This window comes from Bos grunniens, chromosome 9 (genome assembly GCF_055505025.1).
Source record: "Bos grunniens cultivar Pamir isolate PY7600 chromosome 9, Bosgru_T2T1.0, whole genome shotgun sequence".
NCBI classification, from domain to species: domain Eukaryota; kingdom Metazoa; phylum Chordata; class Mammalia; order Artiodactyla; family Bovidae; genus Bos; species Bos grunniens.
Window position 1 is genome coordinate 33,370,000 of NC_141173.1, and position 25,250 is coordinate 33,395,249.

General features: G+C 36.7%; 1 protein-coding gene across 10 annotated transcripts in view; it reads left to right on the forward strand.

The window, feature by feature from the left end:
- The window catches only part of CEP85L (centrosomal protein 85L), a 161,311-nt gene extending 140,738 nt beyond the window's left edge, over positions 1–20,573 (forward strand). For 7 of the 10 annotated variants that reach the window (XM_086317134.1, XM_086317128.1, XM_086317130.1 and 4 more), the window contains 3 exons: positions 2,735–2,839; positions 4,751–4,982; positions 16,066–20,573. In XM_086317134.1, coding sequence (XP_086173260.1) covers positions 2,735–2,839; positions 4,751–4,982; positions 16,066–16,229 — 501 coding nt within the window. In that variant the 3' untranslated portion in view covers positions 16,230–20,573. The remainder of the gene's footprint in view (positions 1–2,734; positions 2,840–4,750; positions 4,983–16,065) is intronic. The other 3 variants (XM_086317136.1, XM_086317138.1, XM_086317137.1) reach the window with 1 other exon arrangement.
- The last annotated feature ends 4,677 nt before the right edge of the window (positions 20,574–25,250 follow it).

Sequence of the window (25,250 nt, forward strand, 5' to 3'; positions counted from 1 at the left end):
TTGACATTCCACCCTGCCTCCATCACCACACTCTGTTCTCCAAAGCACTGGGCAAATTCTAATATGTGATACTACATAACTTACATATTTATTATGTTTATATTCTTTGGCCTTTTTCCTCCTAGTACAAGTTCCACAAGGACCAAGTGTTTTTGATTGTTTTGTTCACTGATGTGGATATATTTTTGCTAAATGAATGATTATATGAAGAAATGTATTTGTGATGCTCTTTTATGTGTGGGATGGGGTGAGGTGAGGTTGGTTACTTGTGTGTGTTTATATAACAAAACTGCTAATATAAGATTCTTTTAAAATATTGTGTCCTAAATTAGGTTTGTGAAGTATGTAGAATACGTTGAGTAAGGCACATTTGGTTTTTCTTCATTTGGGCTCTCTGTATTTAAGGGGGAAAAAAATGGTTAGCATTTCTGGATATTTAAATCAAAATATTAATAACAAATGAGTTTAAAACCACATTCAACTCCAAGAATGATTGTGATACATACCTGTTTAGGTTAGTAACTTAGACTTAAATCATTATTAAACAAGAAATTTAAAGAGAAATTGTAGACATTTAAAAATTAATTTATTTTTAACTTTAGTAATTCTATTCTAAGCTTAGCTGAAATGCCCCTGCCCTTGCTTTTTTCTTAAACATGTGCTTTTTCATGTAGTTTGGAATAGAGAAGTAATCTTTTAGCTGAAATGTTAACTGTTAGCCAGCTATAGCGCTCACACCTAATATTATCCTATAAGTAGTACAGCATTTGGTCTTATTAGAATAAATGTATCTGTGAACTCTTTCCTCTGTTCAAGGACCACCTAGCTAGTGCCTTTGAACCCAACCAACATGTTAAGCTTGATATTAATATTGTTCCCAAATTCAGTTTTCCTTCTGGTGACAAACAGCACTAGTGCCAGACATTTCTCATTCATTCTGGTGAAGAAAATTGCCTCTTTCTTCACTGGTTTAAATTTAGGTTTATGTGGTGACACATTAATCAGATTTACTAGCTGATTATCAGTCACATTCAACATGCTAAAAATAAAAAACTGTAGTCTTTCAAAGAATTATTTTACACTGTTATGAAAATACCTGTTTTGGGTTCAGTTTTCATTGTTAAAATGAGATTTAGAGTAGTTTATTTGTGATGCCTTTATTTACAGTATTAATAAAATAAAGTCATAAATCTTAAGAAAATTTTGGATAAATTCTGGATTCCAGCCAAATAATTTTGTCATGCCAGTAAGTATCAGTTTTTGGCTAGGTAGATAAATCCCAACATATCATGCAATCAAATGGATTTTGATTCAGTCAAGTGTAGTTACAAAGGAATTTCAGTACCCAAAAATATATATTCTCAAATAGCCCATGTGACTTTATGCTGTGGAGCTCATTTTTGTGGAATATAAAGCAAGTTTTTCCTTGAAATAAAATGTACTTGTTATAGAGCTTGATTCATTTGTATCCAACTTTTGAGTTATTAAATATAATATTTTTACAGAGTTTAGCAGACAAATGAAATAAAAAAGCAAAAAGGTTAGGTACTGTTACTAAGAAAACCATTTTATATTTAGAGTCTTATCTCACCAGTGGTGACTACCATCCTCTCTTATTCCACCCAGAGATAATGTGAGGGGGAAAAAGTAGGTTGTGTGCTAATTAGGTGGTCAACATTCTGAAGTATTTTTAGTGTTGAGACTAAATACAGACCTGAAGGGAAAAAAAAAAACGAAATCTCTTCTCTAGACATATTTATTGATCTTGTGGTTTAAAAGGAGAAAAGTTGATAGAAAAAAGTCACTGATAAGTACAAGGTTTATAACAAGTTCTTCTGTGGTATGTTGCTGAAAATCAGATTTATAAGCTGAAATAACCCAAGAGCTCTTAAAATATCCTGTATTCTGCTTTGATATACTCAAGATTTTCTCACAATAGTGTCATGTCTGTTTAATTTATAATTTTATAATGGAGTTAAGAGAGAGATTAGTTTATCTAAGCCCTATAGTAGACCTTTGGCTTGAATTCAACATTATATTTACTGCTTGGAATACTGTATACCAAGAGGAATGTTTACCTGTGTTTCAAATAATAGAAAACAGGGATAGTCTTATGATCTTATCATCTTGTAGCTTATTAATCATAAGAAAAGGATTTTTTTTTTTTCAAGTATGCTGTGCCATGCATAGTTGCTTCAGTCATTTCTGACTCTTTGACACCCCAGGGACTATAGCCTGCCAAGCTCCTCAGTCCTTGGGATTTTTTAGGAAAGAATACTGGAATGGGTTGTCATTTCCTCCTCCAGCGGATCTTTCCAACCCAGGGATCGAACCCATATCTCCTGCATTGCAGGCGGATTTTTTCCTGCTCAATTTTTCAAGTATAGATTTGCTAATACACTCCCAGTATATAAATGAGAATCAGTAAAATAAAAACTGTTTGTAATATAGCGTTAAACTGCACCTTTAATTTAATATGTTTTACCAAGAATTAAAACTTACTTGGTAAAGATGATACTTTTCCTTCCTAGTCTTGGAAAAGATGATACTTTTCCTTCCTTCTATCCACTCTAGAAGTAGTATGACTTAATTGAGAAGTGGAGGCCTCATTTTCCAAGGGATTGGGGAAGTCAGGACATCTAAAGTGTTCAGAGCCAGTATTCCTGGTTGCCTACCTAATTGTATTATGCTTTAAGCATTAACATGCTTTGCTTTCGAATTCTCTTTATTGTAGTCTATGCAAGGGAAACTTTCTAAAGAAAAATTGACTACTCAAAAGATGATGGAAGAGCTGGAGAAGAAAGAAAGAAACCTTCAGAGATTAAGAACATTGCTTGATGTGAGTAGAAGAAATTCAGATTGCTTTCAAGGATGATTCAGTACCTATTTAAGTTACAGGAAATGCCTGTTTTGTACATACTTGTAAATCATTTTTTAATTGAAGACTTGATTTTGTTGTGCCAGATAATTAAATTCATTAGGTTTCTTAATAAGATTATAATAAAAAGACAAACTTTTAGTTTTGTATTGTCTTAGAAACAATTTCATACACTTAACTACAGCAAAGTCAGCTGTTACATAGAGATTAGATCCCAAGTCATAAAATGATGCATAAATTGAATATAAATGAAGTTATGCTTGAAAATCCTTAAGGAAGGTAAAATGTAGACACATCATCTATGGAACAGATCACTTTCTTCATTTAATTATGAGATGAAATGTTAATATTTGGCTTGTATTTAACGACATGTTATGTAAAAAGTACTTACTTTAGTTTTTGAGCTGTCATCGTGACATTTTCCTCTAAATAGTTAGAAATACATCTCCAAAAATTAGGGACAGTACCATTTCAGCACTGTCCCACCATATAAGAATAAGAATTTTCCTTGATGTTTGGTAATATCTATCTTAGAAAAATTCCTGCCTTTCTTCCCCAAATGTTAAAACCAGTATCAATCAAGACCATGTGTTGTGTTTTATTTTGCTTTTTAAACCTAAAGTTCTTTTCTTCTCCTTAACAGAATCAAGCCTTTTGTCATAGACTCAGATTTGTTATACCTGGATTTGTCTGATTGCTTCCTCATGGTGTCATTTATCTTGTTCTCTACCCCCTGTATTTCTTGTAAGCTAGAAGTTAAAGCTAAGGATATTAGACTCATTGCAAACATTTTTTGGCATGAATACTTTGTAGGTATTTTTCACATCGTCAAATTATATGTGTTTGCTTATCCCACTGTAAGTGTCACAAATACCAATCTCACTGGACTAAGGTGGTGACAGACTGATTCTTCCCGCTGTAACACTAGCCTCTGCAATCAGCAGATCTGTGGGCTTGATACTCAGGCAAGTGTGTGAATATCCAGTGTGCCAGCACCCTTTCCCTTGATGGTTTTAACATCCACCAATGATCATCTGAATCATTAGACAATTAAAAGAGTAATTTTTATATCATTCCTTTTACAATTATTAGCTGGCATTCTTCTATAAAAAAATTTATTTTCCTCATTAACCCAGGCTATTTGGCTTTTCTGAAATTTCCAATACCACCTGGAAAGTTAGTCAAACTTACCTTTAATTAGTAATTTTCAGGATGAGGAATAAATGGTGGTAATTTGGGGAGTAAGTGAGTGTCACTTTTTCTAAGCATATTAAATCATGAGCTCATACTGATACTTCTAATTCAGATTTAACAATTGAGAGTTGCTTGGACTTTTTTCTTCATCTTTGATTTTATACTTTTCTTTTCCTCTTATACTGAAAAATTTGGTTCCTATCAACACCGTAACATATATACTTTTTTCTCAGTGTACAAAAAATAGTTTCAGATTAGGTAAATCACTGTTGCTGCTAACAATAAAACTACAGGATGAGGTTTCAATTTTCTTTGCATTTCTTTCTATTCTGGGGATAAATCTCATAGCAAATTACATAACAACCAAGGTACTTTTAATATGAGACCTTGGGGGACTCCCTAGAAACTTAGTCTGTTGGAATTTATGTTTCGTCTCTCAGATTCACCCTCGGACATCAGATGGCACAGAGAAACCCTTTCCAGTATTGAATTCTTTTTCTCTCCTTTTTTATTTTTCTTACTGCATGCATATATGCAGTTAAGTCTGGTTACTGTGCATGTAATATGACTTCACTGTTTTGTTTATAGACTTGGGTGGGAGAATGTCAACCTTTATGGCTTTTGAGTACCTTTCCTCTGTTCTGACAGCCTGATTTTTGTTTTCTTTATCCAATGCAGAACCAAAGACAAACAGAAGAGACCTGCTCTTTATTGGATCAGGGCCAGGAAGCAGAACAGTCCAGGCAGCAGACCGTTCTTTGCAAAAGGCCACTCTTTGATTTGAGTGTGATTGATCAGCTGTTCAAGGAAATGTCCTATTGTTTGCTTGACTTGAAGGCATTGTGTAGTATTCTTAATCAGCGTGCTCAGGGCAAGGAGCCTAATCTTTCTTTATTACTGGGAATCAGATGTAAGTGGCTAATGACTTGTCCTAACTGTATTGCCTAACAATTAGAAACATATCTTCTTGAATTAGAAACGTCTGTCTTTTCCCTATTTATTTTTATCTCCCTTCCTATTTGGATTTATAAATTTCTGAATCAGTCTGTGGCTCTGAATACCTGTTACTGCTTCATAGCTAGAACTTGCCTCATTGGATTTATAAAAATGAGGAGGGTCATGGTTGATATGGACTGCCACTCGGAAGAATGCCTATAAATCCACATATATGGATGAGTTAGGAGATGTTGCCTGTGCAGAATTCCATACGTGACCAGAATGGTAGTTCAGTGTGATTTTCTGATTACTTTCCTAAAAGTGATGATTCTCTTTGCTTTCATGTGGCAATTGTATTAAATTAATGACCCATCCATCAGTCCGCTGGTAAAATATCTGAGAGAAAATACTTAAACGCTTTCCTGTGTATGTTCTGCGGCAGCTGTTTAATGTAGGTGCCGATGCTGCCACATGAGCCAGTTTTCGTGCCTGGAGCTCTGTTGTCCTTGCGATGTGTACCTGCTGGCTTTGTCCCTTTCCATGTGACACCCACCCGTTCTGCCTCATTCTTCCCTCCTGCACCCTGATGGTGAGAGCTGCCTCAGTACTATCCTAGGGTCTGGTCCCTTCTCTGCTGCTTTTTCTGGAACACTCAACTTACATAAGGGCCCAAAATCATTATAATATTAATATGTTGGTCTCTTTTTAATATAGAGGAAATAGACTTCAGTAAGGAGAAATGATGGAATAAGACCATAATGTTTCTATACCAACATGCTGTATTGAGTTAATTGCTTAATAATATGATTACTATGTGACCGAGTGGAGACTAGTTTTATTTCCAGTTTCATCAAAGAGATTCTACAGTCTTGTATCATAATAGTTATTTTGGCGAACCAAATAATACTCCTGATCGTGTAACTGTCTCAGAGATGTCAGCAGAAGTTTCTTTTCCATGAATGTAAGAACACATATATGAGTGTGAGTATATAGAAGCACTTTGAAAGAAATTTGAAATATAGTTGATTTACGGGGTTGTATGTTAGTTTCTGGTGTACAACAAAGAGATTCAGTTATACATATAAAATATATATTTCATTATAGGTTATTATAAGAAACCAAATATAGTTCCTGTGTTATGGAGTAGGACCTTGTTGTGTTTACATATAGTAGTTTGTATCTGTTAATCCCATGAAAGAAAGTGAAAGTGTTAGTCGCTCAGTTGTGTCTGACTCTCTGTGATCCCACAGACTGTAGCCTGCCAGGCTCCTCTGGCTCCTCTGTCCGTGGAATTCTCCAGGCAAGAATACTGGAGTGGGTAGCCATTCCCTTCTCCAGGGGATCTTCCCAACCCGGGGATCAAACCTGAGTCTCCCGCATGGCAGGCAGATTCTTTACCATCTGAGCCACCAGGGAAGCCCATGCTCCTCCTTTATCCTTCTCCCCTTTTCCTCTCTGGTAATGATGTTTGTCTTCTATGTCTGTGAGTCTGTTTCTGTTTTTTAAATAAATTCATTTGTGTTGTATTTTAGATTCCACTTATGGATGATACCATATGGTATTTGTCTTAATCGTCCTTACTTCGTATAGTATGATAATTGCTAGGTCCATCCGTGTCGCTACAAATGATGTCATTTTATTCTTTTCATGGCAGTTCTGTATTTAGTTTTTTGAGGACCCTCCATAAGGTTTTACATCATGGTTGCACAATTTATACTCCCACCAGCAATGTAGGAGAGTTCCCCTTCCTCCACCCCCATTTATTGTTGGTGGGCTTTTTAGTGATGACCATTCTGACTGGTGTGGGATAGTACCTCACTATAGTTTTGATTTGCATTTCTTTGATAATTAGCAACATTTAAGCATATTTTCATGTTCCTATTGGCCATCTGTATGTCTTCTCTGGAGAATTACTTGTTTAGGTCTTCTGCCCATTTTTTTATTCAGTTGGTTTTTAAAACACTTTATAATGTTATATTCAGTCACTCAGTAAGCATTAATCAAATGCCTTCTATAGTCCAAGCACTGAAGTGCTGATAATGCACATAAATTGAACACAGTTCCTGCTCACACATTAACCACAATATTAGAGCATTGAAATAAGTGCTATAATTGAAACGTGATCAGAGGACAGTGGGAGCACAGAGGGGGAAAAAACAGTGAAATCTACCTGGGAGGGGCTGTGAAGCCTCCATGGGGGTGTTTAGCTTGAATCTCAAAGGAGGAGAAGTTTGACGGGTGATCATGGGGTGTTGGAAGTTAGCAGTCATCTCTTGGAGCAAGAAATAAAAGCTTACACACAAAAGACTCATTTTCTCCACCATTTCAGGGCTGGCCATCCTTTGGGTTATTTTGTAACCTTCTACCTTTGTGCTTTTTATATAGCGTTTATTAACTTTTGCAGTGATAGGGTAAGAGAGCAACCCTAACATGAGTAAAAGGGAGATTCAGCAATCTTGGCACCATGTATACTCCCTCCAGTCTGTTAGGGTTTAACCCCAGAGTCCTTACCTTATAGTCTGGCCTTGTGAAAATTTGACCAACCAGCTAATTTCTCAAAAACAATGGAGGTTTTTCTGATCCTTGTCTCATCACCCCATCAACTGTCTGCTGACACTGTTCACCTCACCCTTGATAAAGCTCTGCTTCCATGGTTTCCATGACATCATTCTCTAGGTTCTGCTTCTACCTTTATGACTGCTCAGCCTCAATCTGTGAAATTCTCTACCACTTAAATACTGGCAGGCCTCCTGGAAACTTTTGTTGTTGTTTACTTTTTCCAAGTAATCTTGTACATACCCACTTGTTTTCTGCTTTCCCTGTACCTTTGACCCATAAAGATATTTATCTCTCACCCTGCCTAGACATTCATCCCCTTTCAGCTCCTGACTTTATTCACCTGTACGTTAGAACCAGCGGTTTCATAGGTATCGCAGACTCAATATGTCTGAAACAGAACCTACTTTTCTTCCCTCCCTAAACCTGTTCCTCCTCTGAGTGAGTAGAACCACTATCCAGCTATCAACCCAACCCAGATTTTATTCTCCACCCTCTCGTTCGCCCATCTGTGTCCTTTGCCTAATCCCTGGGCCCCTTCCCAAGCTGCCTGGTAATCAGACTTCATCTTGTCTGTGAGCCCCTTCCTACTTGTAACATTTATTCCTGCTGCCACATCTCCATTGCACTCTTGCCTTAATTCAAGCTTTAATAGTCCTTCATCTGGACTGGTTTCTTTGTCAACCGTTGTGCCCCACCCCACCATCCCTAATCCATCTTTTTTTTTAATTTTCTTTTTAATTTTTTTTATTGAATGATAATTGCTTTACAGAATTTTATTGTTTTCTGTCAAACCTCAACATGAATCAACCATAGGTACACATATAACCCCTCCCTTTTGAACCTCCCTCTCATCTCCTGCCCCATCCCATCCCTCTAGATTGATACAGAGCCTCTGTTTGAGTTTCCTGAGTCATATAGCAAATTTCCATTGGCTATCTATTTTACATACAGTAATATAAGTTTCCATGTTACTCTTTCCATACATCTCACTCTTTCCTCCCCCTTCCCATGTCCATAAGTCTATTTTCTATGTCTGTTTCTCCATTGCTGCCCTGTAAATAAATTCTTCAATACCATTTTTCTATATTCTGTATATATGCATTAGAATATGATATTTATCTTTCTCTTTCTGACTCACTTCACTCTGTATAATAGGTTCTAGGTTCATCCACCTCACCAAAACTGACTCAAATATGTTCCTTTTTATGGCTGAGTAATATTCTATTGTGTATATGGACCACAACTTCTTTATCCATTCATCTGTCAGTGGACATCTAGGTTACTTCCATATTCTAGCTATTGTAAATAGTGCTGCAATGAACACTGGGGTCAGTTCAGTTCAGTTCAGTTGCTCAGTCGTGTCCGACTCTTTGCAACCCCATGAATAGCAGCACGCCAGGCCTCCCTGTCCATCACCAACTCCCGGAGTTCATTCAGACTCACGTCCATCAAGTCAGTGATGCCATCCAGCCATTTCATCCTCTGTCGTCCCCTTCTCCTCTTGCCCCCAATCCCTCCCAGCATCAGAGTCTTCTCTAATGAGTCAACTCTTCGCATGAGGTGGCCAAAGTACCGGAGTTTCAGCTTTAGTATCATTCCTTCCAAAGAAGTCCCAGGGCTGATCTCCTTCAGAATGGACTGGTTGGATCTCCTTGCAGTCCAAGGGACTCTCAAGAGTCTTCTCCAACACCACAGTTCAAAAACATCAATTCTTTGGCGCTCAGCTTTCTTCACAATCCAACTCTCACATCCATACATGACCACAGGAAAAACCATAGCCTTGACTAGACAGACCTTTGTTGGCAAAGTAATGTCTCTACTTTTCAATATGCTATCTACGTTGGTCATAACTTTTCTTCCAAGGAGTAAGCGTCTTTTAATTTCATGGCTGCAATCACCATCTGCAGTGATTTTGGAGCCCCAAAAAATAAAGTCTGACACTGTTTCCACTGTTTCCCCATCTATTTCCCATGAACAGTGGGATACATGTGTCTTTTTCAACCCTGACTTCCTCAGGGTATATACCTAGGAGTGGGATTGCTGGGTCATATGGTGGTTTTATTCCTGGTTTTTTAAGGAATCTCCATATTGTCTTCCAAAGTGGCTGTATTTACATTCCCACCAACAGTGCAGGAGCATTCCCTTTTCTCCACACCTTCTCCAGCATTTATTGTGTGTAGACTTTTTGATGATGGCCATTCTGACCAGAGTGAGGTGATATCTCATTGTGGTTTTGATTTGCATTTCTCTAATAATTAGCAATGTTGAGCATCTTTTCATGTGTTTGTTAGCCATCTGTATGTCTTCTTTGGAGAAATGTCGGTTTATGTCTTTTGCCCACTTTTTAATTGGGTTGTTTGATTTTCTGGCATTGAGTTGTATGAGCTGCTTGTATAGTTTGGAAATTAACCCTTTGTCGGTTGTTTCATTTGCTATTATTATCTCCCATTCTGAGGGTTGTCTTTTCACCTTGCTTATAGTTTCCTTTGCTGTGCAAAAGCTTTTAAGTTTAATCGGGTCCCACTTGTTTACTATTGTTTTTATTTCCATTACTCTAGGAGGTGGGTCACAGAGGATCTTGCTTGATTTGTCACTGAGTGTTCTACCTATGTTTTCCTCTAAGAGTTTTATAGTTTCTGGTTTTACATTTATGTCTTTAATCCATTTTGAGTTTATCTTTGTGTCTGGTGTTAGGAAGTGTTCTAATTTCATTCTTTGACATGTAGGTGTCCAGTTTTCCCAGCACCATTTATTGAAGAGGCTATCTTGGCTCCATTGTATATTCTTGCCTCCTTTGTCAAAAATAAGGTACCCATAGGTGCATGGGTTTATTTCTGGGCTTTCTTTCTTTTTCCATTGGTCTATATTTCTGTTTTTGTGCCAGTACCATACTGTCTTTATGACTGTTGCTTTGTAGTATAATCTGAAGTCAGGAAGCTTGCTTCCTCCAGTTCCATTCTCGAGACTGCTTTGTCTATTTGAGTCTTTTGTGTTTCTGTATGAACTATGAAATTTTTTGTTCTAGTTCTGTGAAAAATGCCATTGGTAATTTGATAGGGATCACATTGAATCGGTAGATTGCATTTGGTAGTATAGTCATTTTCACAATATTGATTCTTCCTACCCAGGAACATGGAATATCTCTCTATCTGTATAGGTCATCTTTGATTTCTTTCATTAGTGTCTTATAATTCTCTGTGTACAGTTCTTTTGTCCCCTTAGGTAAGTTTATTCCTAAATATTTAATTCTCTTTGTTGCAATGGTGAATGGGATTGATTCCTTCATTTCTCTTTCTGATTTTTCGTTGTTAGTATATAGAAATGCAAGTGATTTCTGTGTATTGATTTTGTATTCTGCAACTTTGCTAAATTCACTGATTAGCTCAAGTAATTTTCTGATACTATCTTTAGGGTTTACTATGTACAGTATCGTGTCATCTGCAAACAGTGAGAGCTTTACTTCTTCTTTTCTGATATGGATTCCTTGTATTTCTTTTTCTTCTCTGATTGCTCTAGCTAGGACTTTCAGAACTATGTTGAACAACAGTGGAGAAAGTGGGCACCCTTGTCTTGTTCCTGTCTTAGGGGGAATGCTTTCAGTTTTTCACTATTGAGAGTAATGTTTGCTGTAGGCTTATCATATATGGCCTTTACTATGTTGAGGTAGTTTCCTTACATGCCCATTTTTTGAAGAGTTTTAATCATAAATGGGTGCTGAACTTTGTCAAAGGCTTTTTCTGCATCTATTGAGATGATCATATGGTTTTTATCTTTCAATTTGTTAATGTGGTGTATCACATTGATTGATTTGCATATACTGAAGAATCCTTGCATTCCTGGAATAAACCCAACTTGATCATGGTGTATGAGCTTTTGATGTGTTGCTGAATTCTCTTTGCTAAAATTTTGTTGAGGATTTTTACATATATGTTCATCAGTGATACTGGACTGTAGTTTTCTTTTTTTTGTGTTGTCTTTGTCTGGTTTTGGTATTAGGGTGATGGTGGCCTCGTAGAAAGAGTTTGGAAGTGTTCCTTCCTCTGCAATTTTATGAAAGAGTTTTAGAAGGATAGTCATTACCTCTTCTCTAAATGTTTGATAGAATTCTCCTGTGAAGCTGTCTGATCCTGGGCTTTTGTTTTTTTGGGAGATTTTTGTTCACAGCTTCAATTTCAGTGGTTGTAATTGGGTTGTTCATAATTTCTGTTTCTTCCTGGTTCAGTCTTCTCTTTTTTTCTTGATGAGTCTGGCTGAAGGCTTGTCAATTTTGTTTATTTTCTCAAAGAACTAGCTTTTAGTTTTATTAATCTTTACTATTGTTTCTTTCATTTCCTCTTCATTTATTTCTGGTTGGATCTTTATGATTTCTTCTACTAATTTTGGGGGGTTTTTGTTTTTTTTTTTTTTCCAGTTTTAGGTATAAAGTTAGGTTGTCTGTTTGATGTGTTTCTTGAGGTAGGATTGTATTGCTATAAACTTCTCTCTTAGAACTGCTTTTGCTGCATCCCATAGGTTTTGAGTTGTCATGTTTTCATTGTCATTTGTTTCTAGAAATGTTTTTATTTCCCTTTTGATTTCTTCAGTAACCTGTTGGTTTAGAAACACACTGTTTAATCTCCATGTATTTGTGTTTCGTACAGTGTTTTTTTCTTGTAATTGATATCTAGTCTCATAGCATTGTGGTCAGAGAAGATGCTTGATACAATTTCAGTTTTCTTTAATTTACTAAGGTTTGATTTGTGACCCAAGATGTAGTCTATCCTGCTGAATGTTCCATGTGCACTTGAGAAGAAGGTGTATTCTTCTGCATTTGGATGGAATGTCCTGAAGATATTGAGATCCATCTCATCTAATGTATCATTTTAGACTTGTGCTTCCTTATTAATTTTCTGTTTTGATGATCTGTCCATTGGTGTGAGTGGGATGTTAAAGTCTCCTGCTATTACTGTGTTACTGTCAGTTTCTCCTTTTATGTCTGTTAGTGTTTGTCTTATGTATTGAGGTGCTCCTATGTTGGGTGCATAGATATTTGCAATTGTTATGTCTTCCTCTTGGCTTGATCCCTTGATCGTTATGTAGTGTCTTTCCTTATCTCTTGTAACCGTCTTTATTGTAAAATCTATTGTGTCTGATACGAGGATTGCTACTTCAGCTTTCTTTTGCTCCCCATTTGTATGGAATATATTTTTCTATCCTCTCACTTTCAGTCTATATGTCTTTAGGTCCGAAGTAGGTTTGTTGTAGACGGCATATATATGGGTCTTGTTTTTTTATCTATTCAGCCAGTCTGTGTCTTTTGGTTGGAGCATTTAATCCATTTACATTTAAAGTAATTATTGATATACATGTTCCTATTGCCATTTTCTTAATTGTTTGGGGTTGATTTTATAGATCTTTTTTCTTTTCTTGTATTTCTTGACTATATAAGTCCTTTTAACATTTGTTGTAAAGCTGGTTTGGTGGTACTGAATTCTCTTAACTTTTGCTTGTCTGAAAAGCATTTTATTTGTCCATCAATTTTGAATGAGATCCTAGCTGGGTACTATAATCTTGGTTGTTAGTCTTTGCCTTTTAGTACTTTAAATATGCCTGCCATTCCCTTCTGGCTTGCAGAGTTTCTGCTGAAAGATCAGCTGTTAAGCATATGGCTTTTCCCTTGTATTTTACTTGTTGCTTCTCCCTTGCTGCTTCTAATATTCTTTCTTTGTGTTTAGTCTGTGTTAGTTTGATTAGTATGCGTCTTGGCGTGTTTCTCCTTGGGTTTATCCTGTATGGGACTCTTTGTGCCTCTTGAACTTGTATGACTATTTCCTTTTCCGTGTTGGGGAAACTTTCAAGTATAATCTCTTCAAAAGTTTTCTCATACCCTTTCTTATTCCCTTCTTCTTCTCAATACCTATAATTTGAATGTTGGTGCTTTTGATATTGTCCCAGAGGTCTCTGAGACTGTCCTCGGTTCTTTTCATTCTTTTTATTTTCTTCTGCTCTTTAGATGTTATTTCCACCATTTTATCTTCCAGCTCACTGATTCGTTCTTCTGCTTCAGATATTCTGCTACTGATTCCTTCTAGAGTATTTTTAATTTCAGTAATTGTGTTGTTTTTCTCTGGATGTTTATTCTTTAATTCTCCTAGGTCTTTGTTAATTGATTCTTGTTGCATTTTCTCCATCTTGTTTTCAAGGTTTTTGATCATCTTTACTATCATTCTGAATTCTTTTTCAGGTAGTTTGCCTATTTCCTCTTCATTTCTTTGGACTTCTGTGTTTCTAGTTTGTTTCTTCATTTGTGTAGTATTTCTCTGCCTTTTCACTTTTTTTTTTAACTTAGTGTATTTGAGGTCTCCTTTTCCCAGGCTTCAAAGTTGAATTCTTTCTTTTGGTTTCTGCCCTCCTAAGGTTGGTCCAGTGGTTAGTGTAAGCTTCGTATAGGGTGAGATTTGTATGCATTTTTGTTTGTTTGTTTTTCCTCTGCTGGGCAAGGCTGAGTGAGGTGGTAATCCTGTCTGCTGATGATTGGGTTTGTGTTTTTGTTTTGTTTGTTGTTTAGATGAGGCGTCCTGCACAGGGTGCTATTGGTGGTTGGGTGATGCCAGGTCTTGTATTCAAGTGGTTTCCTTTGTGTGTGTTCTCACTGTTTGATACTCCCAGGGTTAGTCCTCTGGAAGTCTGGGGTCTTGGAGTCAGTGCTCCCATTCCAAAGGCTCAGGGCTTAATCTCCTTAGAAGCATCTTTCTCCTCTTTGGGCTTGGTCACCTTTCCATTCGTAGATCCCAGCTTGCTTGACAAGGTTGGGCCAGGAGACAGAAGTCCTCGCCAAGCAGGCCGGACTTGGGAGAGTGCCTAGGGCGGCAAGTCGCAACCGCGAGCTCCCCTTGGTGTGGCTCTGGTCAGAATCTGCTGTTCCCCCGCACTGCTGCTGCCACCGCTGCCTTCCCTCTCTCTCTCCCTACACCCAAACCTCCTAGGAGCTCGCCTGCTCCCTCACTCACGCTCTCCTTCCAAAGAACCCTCAGGTCCTGGAGCGCCCCCGAACCATCTTTTATGTTGCTGCCAGAGCCATCATTTAACCCGTAGTTCACATTTCCTGTGGGGAAATCAGAGGAAATACTAGGGGACTTCCCTGGTGGCTCAGACAGTTAAACGTCTGTCTACAATGTGGGAGACCCAGGTTCGATCCCTGGGTCCAGAAGATCCCCTGGAGAAGGAAATGGCAATCTACTCCAGTACTATTGCCTGGAAAATCCCATGGACAGAGGAGCCTGGTAGGCTACAGTCCATGGGGTCTCAAAGAGTCGGACACGACTGAGCGACTTCACTTTCACTTGGGGCTTCCCTGGTGGCTCAGAGGTTAAAGCATCTGCCTGCAATGCAGGAGACCTGGGTTCGATCCCTGGGTTGGGAAGATCCCCTGGAGAAGGAAATGGCAACCCACTCCAGTACTCTTGCCTGGAAAATCCCATGGACAGAGGAGCCTGGTGGGCTACAGTCCACAGGGTCGCAAAGAGTCGGACACGACTGAGTGACTTCACTTCAGATTTCCTCAGACACCCCTTAGAACAGACATAAAGGTAGTTCCCACCTGCCTCTCTAGTCTCGTTTCTTGACATTCCTCTGTCTCAACCATTTATGCTCAACCATTTTAGAGCTGGTACTGATTTTCTTGATGTTTCTCAATTTATATCAGACTGTTCTGTTTTCTGTTTCTGTATACCTGTGTTCATTCTGCTTCCTTGGCCTCTTCAGAGAACCTGTCCCCTCTCCAGTTAGGCCACCTTGTTCTCTTCCTTATGTTGCTGTAGCCTTTGTGTCGTGGGCGGTTACCTAGGACACCTGACTGAATTTGCTTGTTTATGGAATGTATGTAAATCATTAAGAATAAGCCACCAGGTGCATTATTTTGCTGACCTCAGCACTCAGTACAATGTCTAGATCATGGATCATGAACAATAAAACAGTTAAATTAGTATTTGTTAAAATAATATGTTACCTGATTCTGAATTCAGCCCTTACCCTCAGTGATTTAGCCATTGGGCAGTTGGCTCTCAGCTTGATTCAATCATTTGGAATTCAAATGTTTGGAATTCCAGCATACACACACACACACAAACACACACACACTCACACTCTCAATTCTTCTTACTTTGCAGTCTGTAAAAATATAAGATAGTGCCCCTTACCACCTAAAAGATTTTCAGATTTTTGTCTCTAGTTGGGTTTGAAGAGAGCTATTAGCATGTTCCTTTTTACTCTGGGAATATTGTCATCCATTAAACCTGTTGAATTTGTGCGTATCACTGTATGAATTTATGCATTTTCACTAGCAAAATTTTAAAAGGACCAAATAGATAAGATCCATTTACTGTAGTGCAAAATTTAAACCTGAGCTTGACCTGTATTGAGTGTATAGCATTATATTTCCAATGATAATTAGGCTGAAAATCCTAAAATGCCTTTGTTACCAAAAAATGTGACATTTTCTCCATGTTCTATATCCACAGCAATGAACTGTTCAGCTGAAGAAACTGAGAATGACCATAGCCCAGAAGCACTCACTAAAAAACTGTCAGATGTATGCCAGTTACGGAGGGACATAGATGAACTACGGACCGCAATATCGGACCGCTATGCTCAGGACATGGGAGACAACTGCGTTACCCAGTGACCAGTGTTGGGCCCACAGCAACAACAACCCGTTGCAAAGTGCTGCTGTGTTCAGTTCTTCATGTTTCTCTCCAGGAGCCATGATAGAAAGTTGCAAGTGACATGTGTCTTGCTGCGTAGGTTTTTTTCTGTGGATTTGTTCTGTCGCAGAAGAATTGGGATGTGAGAAAGTTTCGAAGGGGCTTATCTAATCAGGCAAAAAAAATTAAATTGCCATTTGAAAAATATGATAAAATGTATAAGAAAAAAAAAAAATCTGTATTCTCAAACTACTGACTGTAGGACCAAGCTGTGAAGAGTGCCCTTCAGATAAAGGGATAGAATTTCTTTTAATCACATAATTGTGTGTGTGTGTGTGTGTGTGTGTGCATGCATGTGTACTTATTTACAAAATTGTAAGGATTTCTAAGATCAAAGCAGAGCTTCTGAGAAAGGCACACACTATATTCTTGTGCTTCTTTTTTTTCTTTATGGAGAAGCTTGTGTTGTACTTGGGGTTTTCAAGGTTGGCTCAGCAAGAGTTCCCACCAGGCAAGTGTTGTAACAGCAGTACAGCAGCAAAACCTTTTGTGTTTTGAACGATCACTGTGCTGAGATGGTGAGGTTGTGGGGTTGGGTTGATTTTCGTACTGTAGACAGGTCAGTGATTTTTCCAGAGTGATTGTGAATCCTGTAAGAGGTGTGAAATACTGATGTGATGGTTAATCCCATTAGCATTATAATTTATGTATTACAAGGTGATTTAACATAATCGGAATTAATTTTAACATGTCCCTTACTATTTACAATTTTTATTTATAGATTATATATATATATATATATCAGTGTAAACAAAGCCATATACAATTAATGCAAACCTAAGGCCTCAGATCATTATTGTAAAATGAACAAAATGACTCTGGAACAATAACTCGTTTATCCAAATCTCCAGTGTTTACATTTTCAACAGTTTTGTATCTGTTTTGAAGTTGAAACCACTTTAAGAAAAAATCAACCTGTATTCTTTATATCTGAATTATCACTAGCATAGAACAAAATCTAAACCTAAGTGATACTGAAATTCCTTTTATTAGGTAAAGTACATTAAAAACAGGGTTCTTCATAGAATATAAACTTGCCCCAGTTAGTTGTTCTTCTAGGGTATAAGATATCACGATGAAATACAACTGATTTTTTTAGTAGACATGCAATCATTTAAACTTCCAAATGAGTATTTCCCTATTTTAGTTGTATCTCGGAAGGAGTTTATATTTTATTACCTTCAGAGCATTTAGTACATTCTTTTGAATGTACTTAGTTGTGGCAATCAATGTCCTTTACACATTGGTTTTGATTTATCTCTTGATACAGCCCCAAGTCTCATTTAGGTCAAGACAATAGTAGGTAGAAGGAACAAAGGATGAAAATCAAGCTGGAGAATATTGTTTGGGGCAAGAGCAGATCACATGTCTGTTTTCTTGCCAGACTTATATTTAATGGTATAAAGGCTGCTCCTAGAAAAATATGCTCCTGAATAATTTCAGCAGTGAAAACATATTTGGGATAGACCTTCAAAGAAACTACCCAGGAAGACATTCAGCTCAGAATTTGACTTATAGACAGTTCTCAACAGTTATTCAATAGTTACATTTCAGCAATCAGTTATAATACATTGTAAGGACATCAGCCTTCCCTTCTGTTCAGTGCCTGAGTCCTCCCTGCCATTTAATGTCTTAGGATCTGAACACTAAGAAATCAGTGCATTGTAGGGATTCTGCTTCCCACGGTCCTTAAGTTAAAAAGGAGGGACTTGGTCAGTAGCAAAAATTTGGCTTTCTAAGATGTTGATCTGTTTTTGAATGTTGGTGGTTTAAGACAATCAAGGAGTAGTAAATATATACCAAAAATCTGATACAAAGAATTCTGCCTTGTAAAAATTAATATCTGTAAAAATGGTCATTTATAGTAAAGTAGATAATTAACATCTAATAGATAATCCACAAGTGTAGCACACATTTTTACATTCTCTTTGAATAGAGTCCCCTCCCCCCACCCTCAACCTCCACAATTTTGAAAATAAAGGTACTCTGAAATGATAGTGATAATGGGCAAATAGTCACTGATTTGGATCACTAGGTTCTTACTAAAATGTATATGTTTGGGAGTTTTATGGTCATTAGTGTTGTTTAAACAAACTGTTGGTCATTTGTTTTGACTGTAGATACTTTGTTTTCCGCTTTTGTTGTGATAAAATAATTTATATTTTTAAAAAGTAAGTTTTCGAAAACTCAAAAAATTTGACTTAATTTACATATCTTGGGGTAAAAAATTTTAACCTAACAGAAAATTAACTAACTACTGCTGATATATTTCAGTTTCCCCTCCATGAAAAGGAGAATTAAGATGTAATAATTTAAGTATAACCTTGAATTACAGACTGTTTATCTCTTGGAATCTGGGTTTTGTAAAGGGTCCTAGATAATAAGCAGACAGCCTTGGAGGGAATTTTGGGGGAAATAAAGCTATTAGCAGTCTAATTTGTTAGTATTTAATTTTGATTTTTCAGAAAATTCCCTTCTCCAAGACAACCTTTTATGTTAGAATAGTAAGAATAATGATATCTCTTTAAAAACAAAGATTTTATGGTTAGACTAGGTAAGGTGGACAAGTAGAAACTCTGTAGTGTCGTGTCCTAGTTTGAAGTAGGATATTCTTAGGAGTTATTACAGTGATTATCTGTCTGAGGTGAAAATTAACCTAAGTTTTAAAGTAAATCTATTTGAAATTTGCTTAAGTATTGACTTAGGTAAGCCTTGTCTGAGTTTATTTCTTTCTTTTTTTTTTTCAATAAGTGTGGCCCCTTTTTGTGTTTGAAATAGGAGTCAGTATTCAATGTTAACCATATTGTTATTAGTGACATTTGTTTTGATCATGACAATTTATTAAGCTGAATTAGACTTCTTTCAGTAGCTCGTTAGAGACAATCTCAAGGGCTGGAAAGTGTTGCTAAAATGGATATTGTACATTTCCACAATAATGTACAATAATGAATGACTAATGAAATTATAAATTTTGTCATAGTTCAAGACTTATTAATAGGATTCTCTTAGATGGCATTTTTAAAGGAACTACTTTATTAGGAGAATGTTCTTTCAATATCAGTAATAGTTCATTGAATAATACAGTAGCTGAGAACTTGGACTCTATTTTTACATCACATAGTTCAGCTCAGGCACATCTTTGGATTTTGGCGTTCTCTTATGCAGCTTTGTATCATTGTAGATACGTAATTACAGAAATAAGCAATTCTCATAACCATGCTTACTCAGACAATGTCATTTGAAACTGCCAGTAGCTAGAGGTCTCAGAGCCAAAGTTAATTCATTTTGTTTCCATTTTTGACAGTTTTTTTTCCAGTGTTCACAAAACATAAAATTTCTAGCTTCACCCCAAAATGTCATGCTAGAAATTGCTGTATAATAATAACTTGCATTTAATCATGAAGAGGGAAAGGTTTTGGATATTTGGATTTTTATCTTATTTAAAAGAAGCATTGAGTATATTAAGAATGTAGTTTCAAATCAATGTCATTAACAACACTGTTGCAACTGCATACATGAAGAACCTTTTGTGCCTTTTTGCCTGCAGTAAGCATTCATTTCTATTTACATGAGCTGTAAGAATGTTGATGATTATTGCACCTTGTTCTTCTGTAAATAGACTTGATTAAGGATTTTCGTTTAAAGCAAGGAGGAGTTTTTGTTACTAGGTAGATACCTTAATAAACATAAAGGGAGTTATCAAATAATACGTCTTTGGAGTCCAACCTTTTCCCTGTTTAGTGAGCAGGAAACTCCTTTGGAATGTAGTCATTTGTGTGTATGTGTGTATATATGTATATGTATAGTTATTTAAATACATAAACATAAAATTCAGCATCACATTGGTGTGATGTCAAGATGTAGTAAGGTGCTAGGTGGCTACATTAAAAGCACAGCAGAGTATACCATCAGTCACTATGACTGGTGGCTTTTATAAACTAGGTTCAGTTTTTGAACCGCCCAGAATACCTCATGTGTAAATACAATAGTCATGACTTAATTGAAATACAGTTATTGTAAAAAGAATGTGAAGCCACTGGTTGGCTTATGCCTTCTGATTATTATCCTTGCCTCTTTTTTTGTAAAGGGGTTGTTTTTTGTTTTTGTTTTTAAATAGGGTTTACAGCTAGAATTTTGAATGCCAAAGTTCTATTTATTAAATTTTAAAAAGTTTTCAATGTTAATGGCTAAGTATTTTTCCACTGGACTATTGTTTGTTGATGTTGGAATTTGTATTAACAGAGAAATAAATTTTTTATAAAAGATTTATGTCTACCAAGTGCCTAATGTTGATATAAAAATGTATTTGAAATTTTACACTCTGAATTCTCAATGACAAGAATATGCTGGCTTGACTCTTTCAAAGTTTTCTTTATGCAAGAAAAAAATCTTACTAGAACAGGGGCACTTCTGCCTCCTATGTCTGTCTGAGGGTTTCTTTTCAGTCATTGCAAAGCGTTTTGTCAGGCCTTTTCCTTAAAGGGCACTGAGATTTTCTGATGGCATAAATGCAAGGCATGGCTATGCATTTCAGCTCATAGAACTGTATCTCTACTTTGAATTTCTAAAATTCTTATTTGAATGAAGAGTCTTCTCTCTACTTTTCCAACAGACAAAATCAGATTTCAGTTTTTTATATTGCTGAAAGATTGGCAAGGTAAATCTTTTTTATTTCCTCCCTTCTAATCAGAGATTAAAACCTTACTGAAACATATACAAATAAGACCTTGTTAAAAGATTGCTCCGCAGAGGCCTCAACATCTCAGATTGATGGCCTGGGTCCTTGTTCTAAGTCATATGTGCCTTAATGTTGCCTGCTGGTTAACATTTGGATTAGCAGCGTCTGTTTCTAGTCCAGTTAACTTGGCATTGCTGTCAAGAGTTTTTAATGAGGCATCTAATTCAGTTAACAGGAAAAAGAAGCATGCATTACAAACCCCATAGGTTGTAAGCAAATGACTTGGAAATAAAAACAGAATAGTTAAAGTCCTTGAGTATCTCCAAGGTTATTAATGAACAGTCTTCTGCTTTATAAGAAAACATATGATCATTTTGATCTGCTTTTAAAAATAAAGTTTCGATGGAGTCAGCAAAGACTTTTGATGGGGTTCATCCCAGTGATTTTGCCAGTACTTTGAGCTTCCTTTTTAGGCCAGTTTCCCAACCAACCAGTCTTTCTGTGTAGAAATACAAAGGACTCAGTTTGAAAGGAGTAAATATCCTCTTAGTGTTGGTGCAAAATGATGGCATGTGGATCCAGTAGAGCAAATTGTTTACAAATAAATAGCACTCTAACATCATGTCAGTTAAGATGGTCTCCTTGATTTAGTGGAGATTCCCATCTGAGGACTGAAATTGTGACAAAGATTTCTTCAATGTTCAAGTAAAACTGCTCTCCCTGATAAATTCAGTGTGATCACAAAAAGAAAAAACAGCTTTCCATTTCAGCCACCTGTTTTTACTTAAACACAGTCTCACTTCACAATCTCCGTAGATTCCTTTATAATAGAAGTTTTAATGAAACATACACCTACCCTACTCTGTGACCTGGAAATTCCAGTCTAGGTGTTTACTTGAGATAAATACAAACATTCATCTAAAAAGAGACTTGGAAATGAATGTTCACAGTGATTTTATCCATAATAATCAAAAGCTGGAAATAGCCCAGGATCTGTCAGTAAGAGTTCTCTATCTAGAGTTGAAAACCAGCATTCTTTCATAACCTCAGGTTTTGATTGATTATTGAATATATGTTAATACTTTGGGGAAGATGGAGTAACATTTCATAGACAACAATGCGATGGTGTATCAGACTTCCTCTGTATACCAGAGGTGCTTTTGTTTCTCTTCCCTCTGGGGTGAGCGTTGTCCTTTGTCGTGCTCCCACCTGTGTTCCATGAGTCTCCACACTTGATGTGAAGCTCTTGGTTTCACCCTTCTTGAAACTCATCTTTTATGCCATTGTTTTTGAACAGCATAAAGAGCTCATCAGACTTTGAACTCTTTGAGAGCATGCATGTTGTCTTATTAGACTTTGCATTTAATAAGCCTGTAGGACATACTAATCTCCAGAGACGTGCAAATACCTGTTGTTAGCCCCAGGAAGGAAGAATGATTTCAAAGGGGAAAGAAATGGTTTTTATAGCATAGGTCATCCTTGGAGGCTGTGGGGCTTTTAATGGGACATGTAAAGTGATAATAAACCCTACTTAGGCAAGTTCCATTTTCCTCCGTCCCTTGGGCCTCTTGCTAATCTCTCCTGTGACTGTCCTCTCTCTGCCCTTCTGTGGGTTCAGGCCACAGGATTGGACACAGTTGTTTCCTAGCCCCAGTGTTCCTGGAGCATAACAATCTCATTGGGCGTTAAGCCAGCTGTGGAGGTTTTGTAAGGACAAATTCAAGGTCTTAAAGGAGCAGCAAAATGTCAGCTTAAACAGTGAATGCAGTTCCATCTATGTATATATCTATGCACAAGTCTGGCGAATAGTCATTGAAGCATATAGTAACAGCTAGCATCCCTTCTACTTAAAGTAGTTTATGTCTGTGACTTGGTATCCTTCAAGACTTTCAAAAATTTCTCAGTCATATTCCTCTGCATATTGTTTTTTGTCCTGCTTCCTCTTTTCCCTATAACTGTGCCTCCAGTTATGTGTATCTTCTCTTTTATCCACTATGTGTCTTATGTTCTTTACTACTCTTGTTCCCTTCATTCTTAATGTTCTCTTGTGATATATCTTCTAATTGACTATGTCTCCTTTTGGCTATATTTAATTATCTATGAAATCCAACCGTAGAGTTGGCCAATATCAGGTTTTGTATTTTTCAGTTCTAAAACTTCCATTTGGTTCTTCCTTAGAATTTTTAGTTTTCTTTCAACATTATCGATTTTTTCACTGATTTCTTAAGCAAATTAAGCATAAATATTTTAAAGCCCATTATCTGTATCCTCAGTTTGTTTCTATTATCTGTTGTTTCTCTTCATTTTTAAAATAAAGTCTTTTGTTCTCACCTGTGTTGTTTTTTTTTTTTTTTCAGAGCTGAATATTTTATATGAAAATACTTAAGGCTCTAGATAATGTTATCTTTCTCCAGACAGGACTTAAATTTGCTTCTGGTAGGGCTAGGGGCACTAATCAACCTAATTAACTCAGGGCTTCAGTTGATTTAGAGCAAGGGTTTGAGCCCTTGGGAGAGCCCCCCCCCCACCCCACCCCCGCACCGTATCTGGCTCACGTAGCAAAACCCCAACTCAAAGTAAAGGGCACTTGCCAGCACTTCCCTTCCTAAAACAGCTGTGGAGTCCAATTTTCACTTTCAATTCCAACCATTAGGTGAGCAATAACCTACAGGCCAAATTAGCCTACCACTTGGATTTTGGAAATAAAGTTTCATTGGAACACAGTCGTGTCCATTTGTTTACCTATTGCCTAAGCTACTTCTGAGCTAAAATTGCAGAATTGAATGGTTGTAGGAGCCTATATGACTCTCAAAGCCAAAATTATTTATTTGTAGAGTTTTGCTGACCCATATCCTGGATCCCTAAGTATAAGGAGAGCTCTGTCCAGTTTCTGTTTGTGTTACCTCTTCCAGAAATGGCAAATATTCCTAAAGGAAAAATAGCCCCAAATCCCAGGGTAAACTTTTTTGTTTCTTCCTTGTACTGGATCTTGAACCTGTAATATTTTTTTTACTGCACCATTACCTCTCTGATGCCTTCAACTAGAATTTTCCCCAGAATTTTCTAATTATTCTTTGTGGGGAGGGTTGATCTGAATTTTAGTTTGCATTTATTGGAAGCAGAAATCTTTATAAGACATTTTAACCACCAGTGTTTAAAAAAATATATTTGTTTGGCTACACCAGCCTTAGTTGTGGTACACAGGATCTTCAGTCTTTCTAGTTGCAGCAGGCGGGGTCTAGTTCCCTGACCAAGGATCGAGCCCAGGTCCCCTACACTGAGAGTACAGAGTCTCAGCCTCTGGACCACGAGTTTTTAGACAAATCCAGCCTGACAGCAGGTACTCCACCATCCCTTCTTGTTGGTTAACATGTTTGCAGGGGTTTTGTCCTTCGTCCTTCTGATCTGTCCTAGTTGTTTGCTGTATGATGTAGGGTGCAGTTATTCTAGACTTGGGTCTTCCACTTGTAAGAAGTGCTATCACTACACAAAAGTTCCTTCCTTCCTAAACTATTTCAGTAGTATATTTACTTCACTAAGTTCCTGCCCCTTAAAATATATCCTGCATATCTGCTTCTGAATCGTCAAAATGGCAGTCTTAATCAGGCTCTCAAAAACCTTCAGTGATTCTCATTGTCTAAGGAAATCCTTGACATTTAAGCTTTTTTTTTTTTTCTTCATCCTATTTTTTAAGTTTTCTATTTCCCTAGTCTGGTCAAAATATATTGGCCACATACACTGATCAATGTGGACATTCAGTTCTGCTAAAAAAAAAAAACCAAATAATTCAGTCAATGCTTCTTTCTCATATAAAATGAATTTCCTCCCATTTATACTCTTCAAAGTTTATTTCAGATGGCATTATGTCTAACCATATTTTCCTTATCCTTCTATGCCTCATAGTGGTTTATACCTGGTTCACATTCAATAAACATAGTTTTCATTGGAAATAAGAGTTGTGTTCTAAGATATTTGCTTTGAGTAATTCTTCAATATTTCTGTTATAGAAACATAACTATTCTTCATTGGAGCACTGTCTTTTATTATTCCATAAGTATTTGAATATTAATAAAGTAAATAAACTTGCTAAAATTAATGAAGTTATTCCTAGCATTGGAGTGGCTAAATAGTAATAGATAATAACTATTATATAAAGGTTATTATCAGATAGAGTGTTGACAGATTTCTTATAACTTAAACTATTGATAGCAGTTGAATAATTTTAATTCAGAGATTTCCTATTTTTATTCGAGTAGTAAGGTAA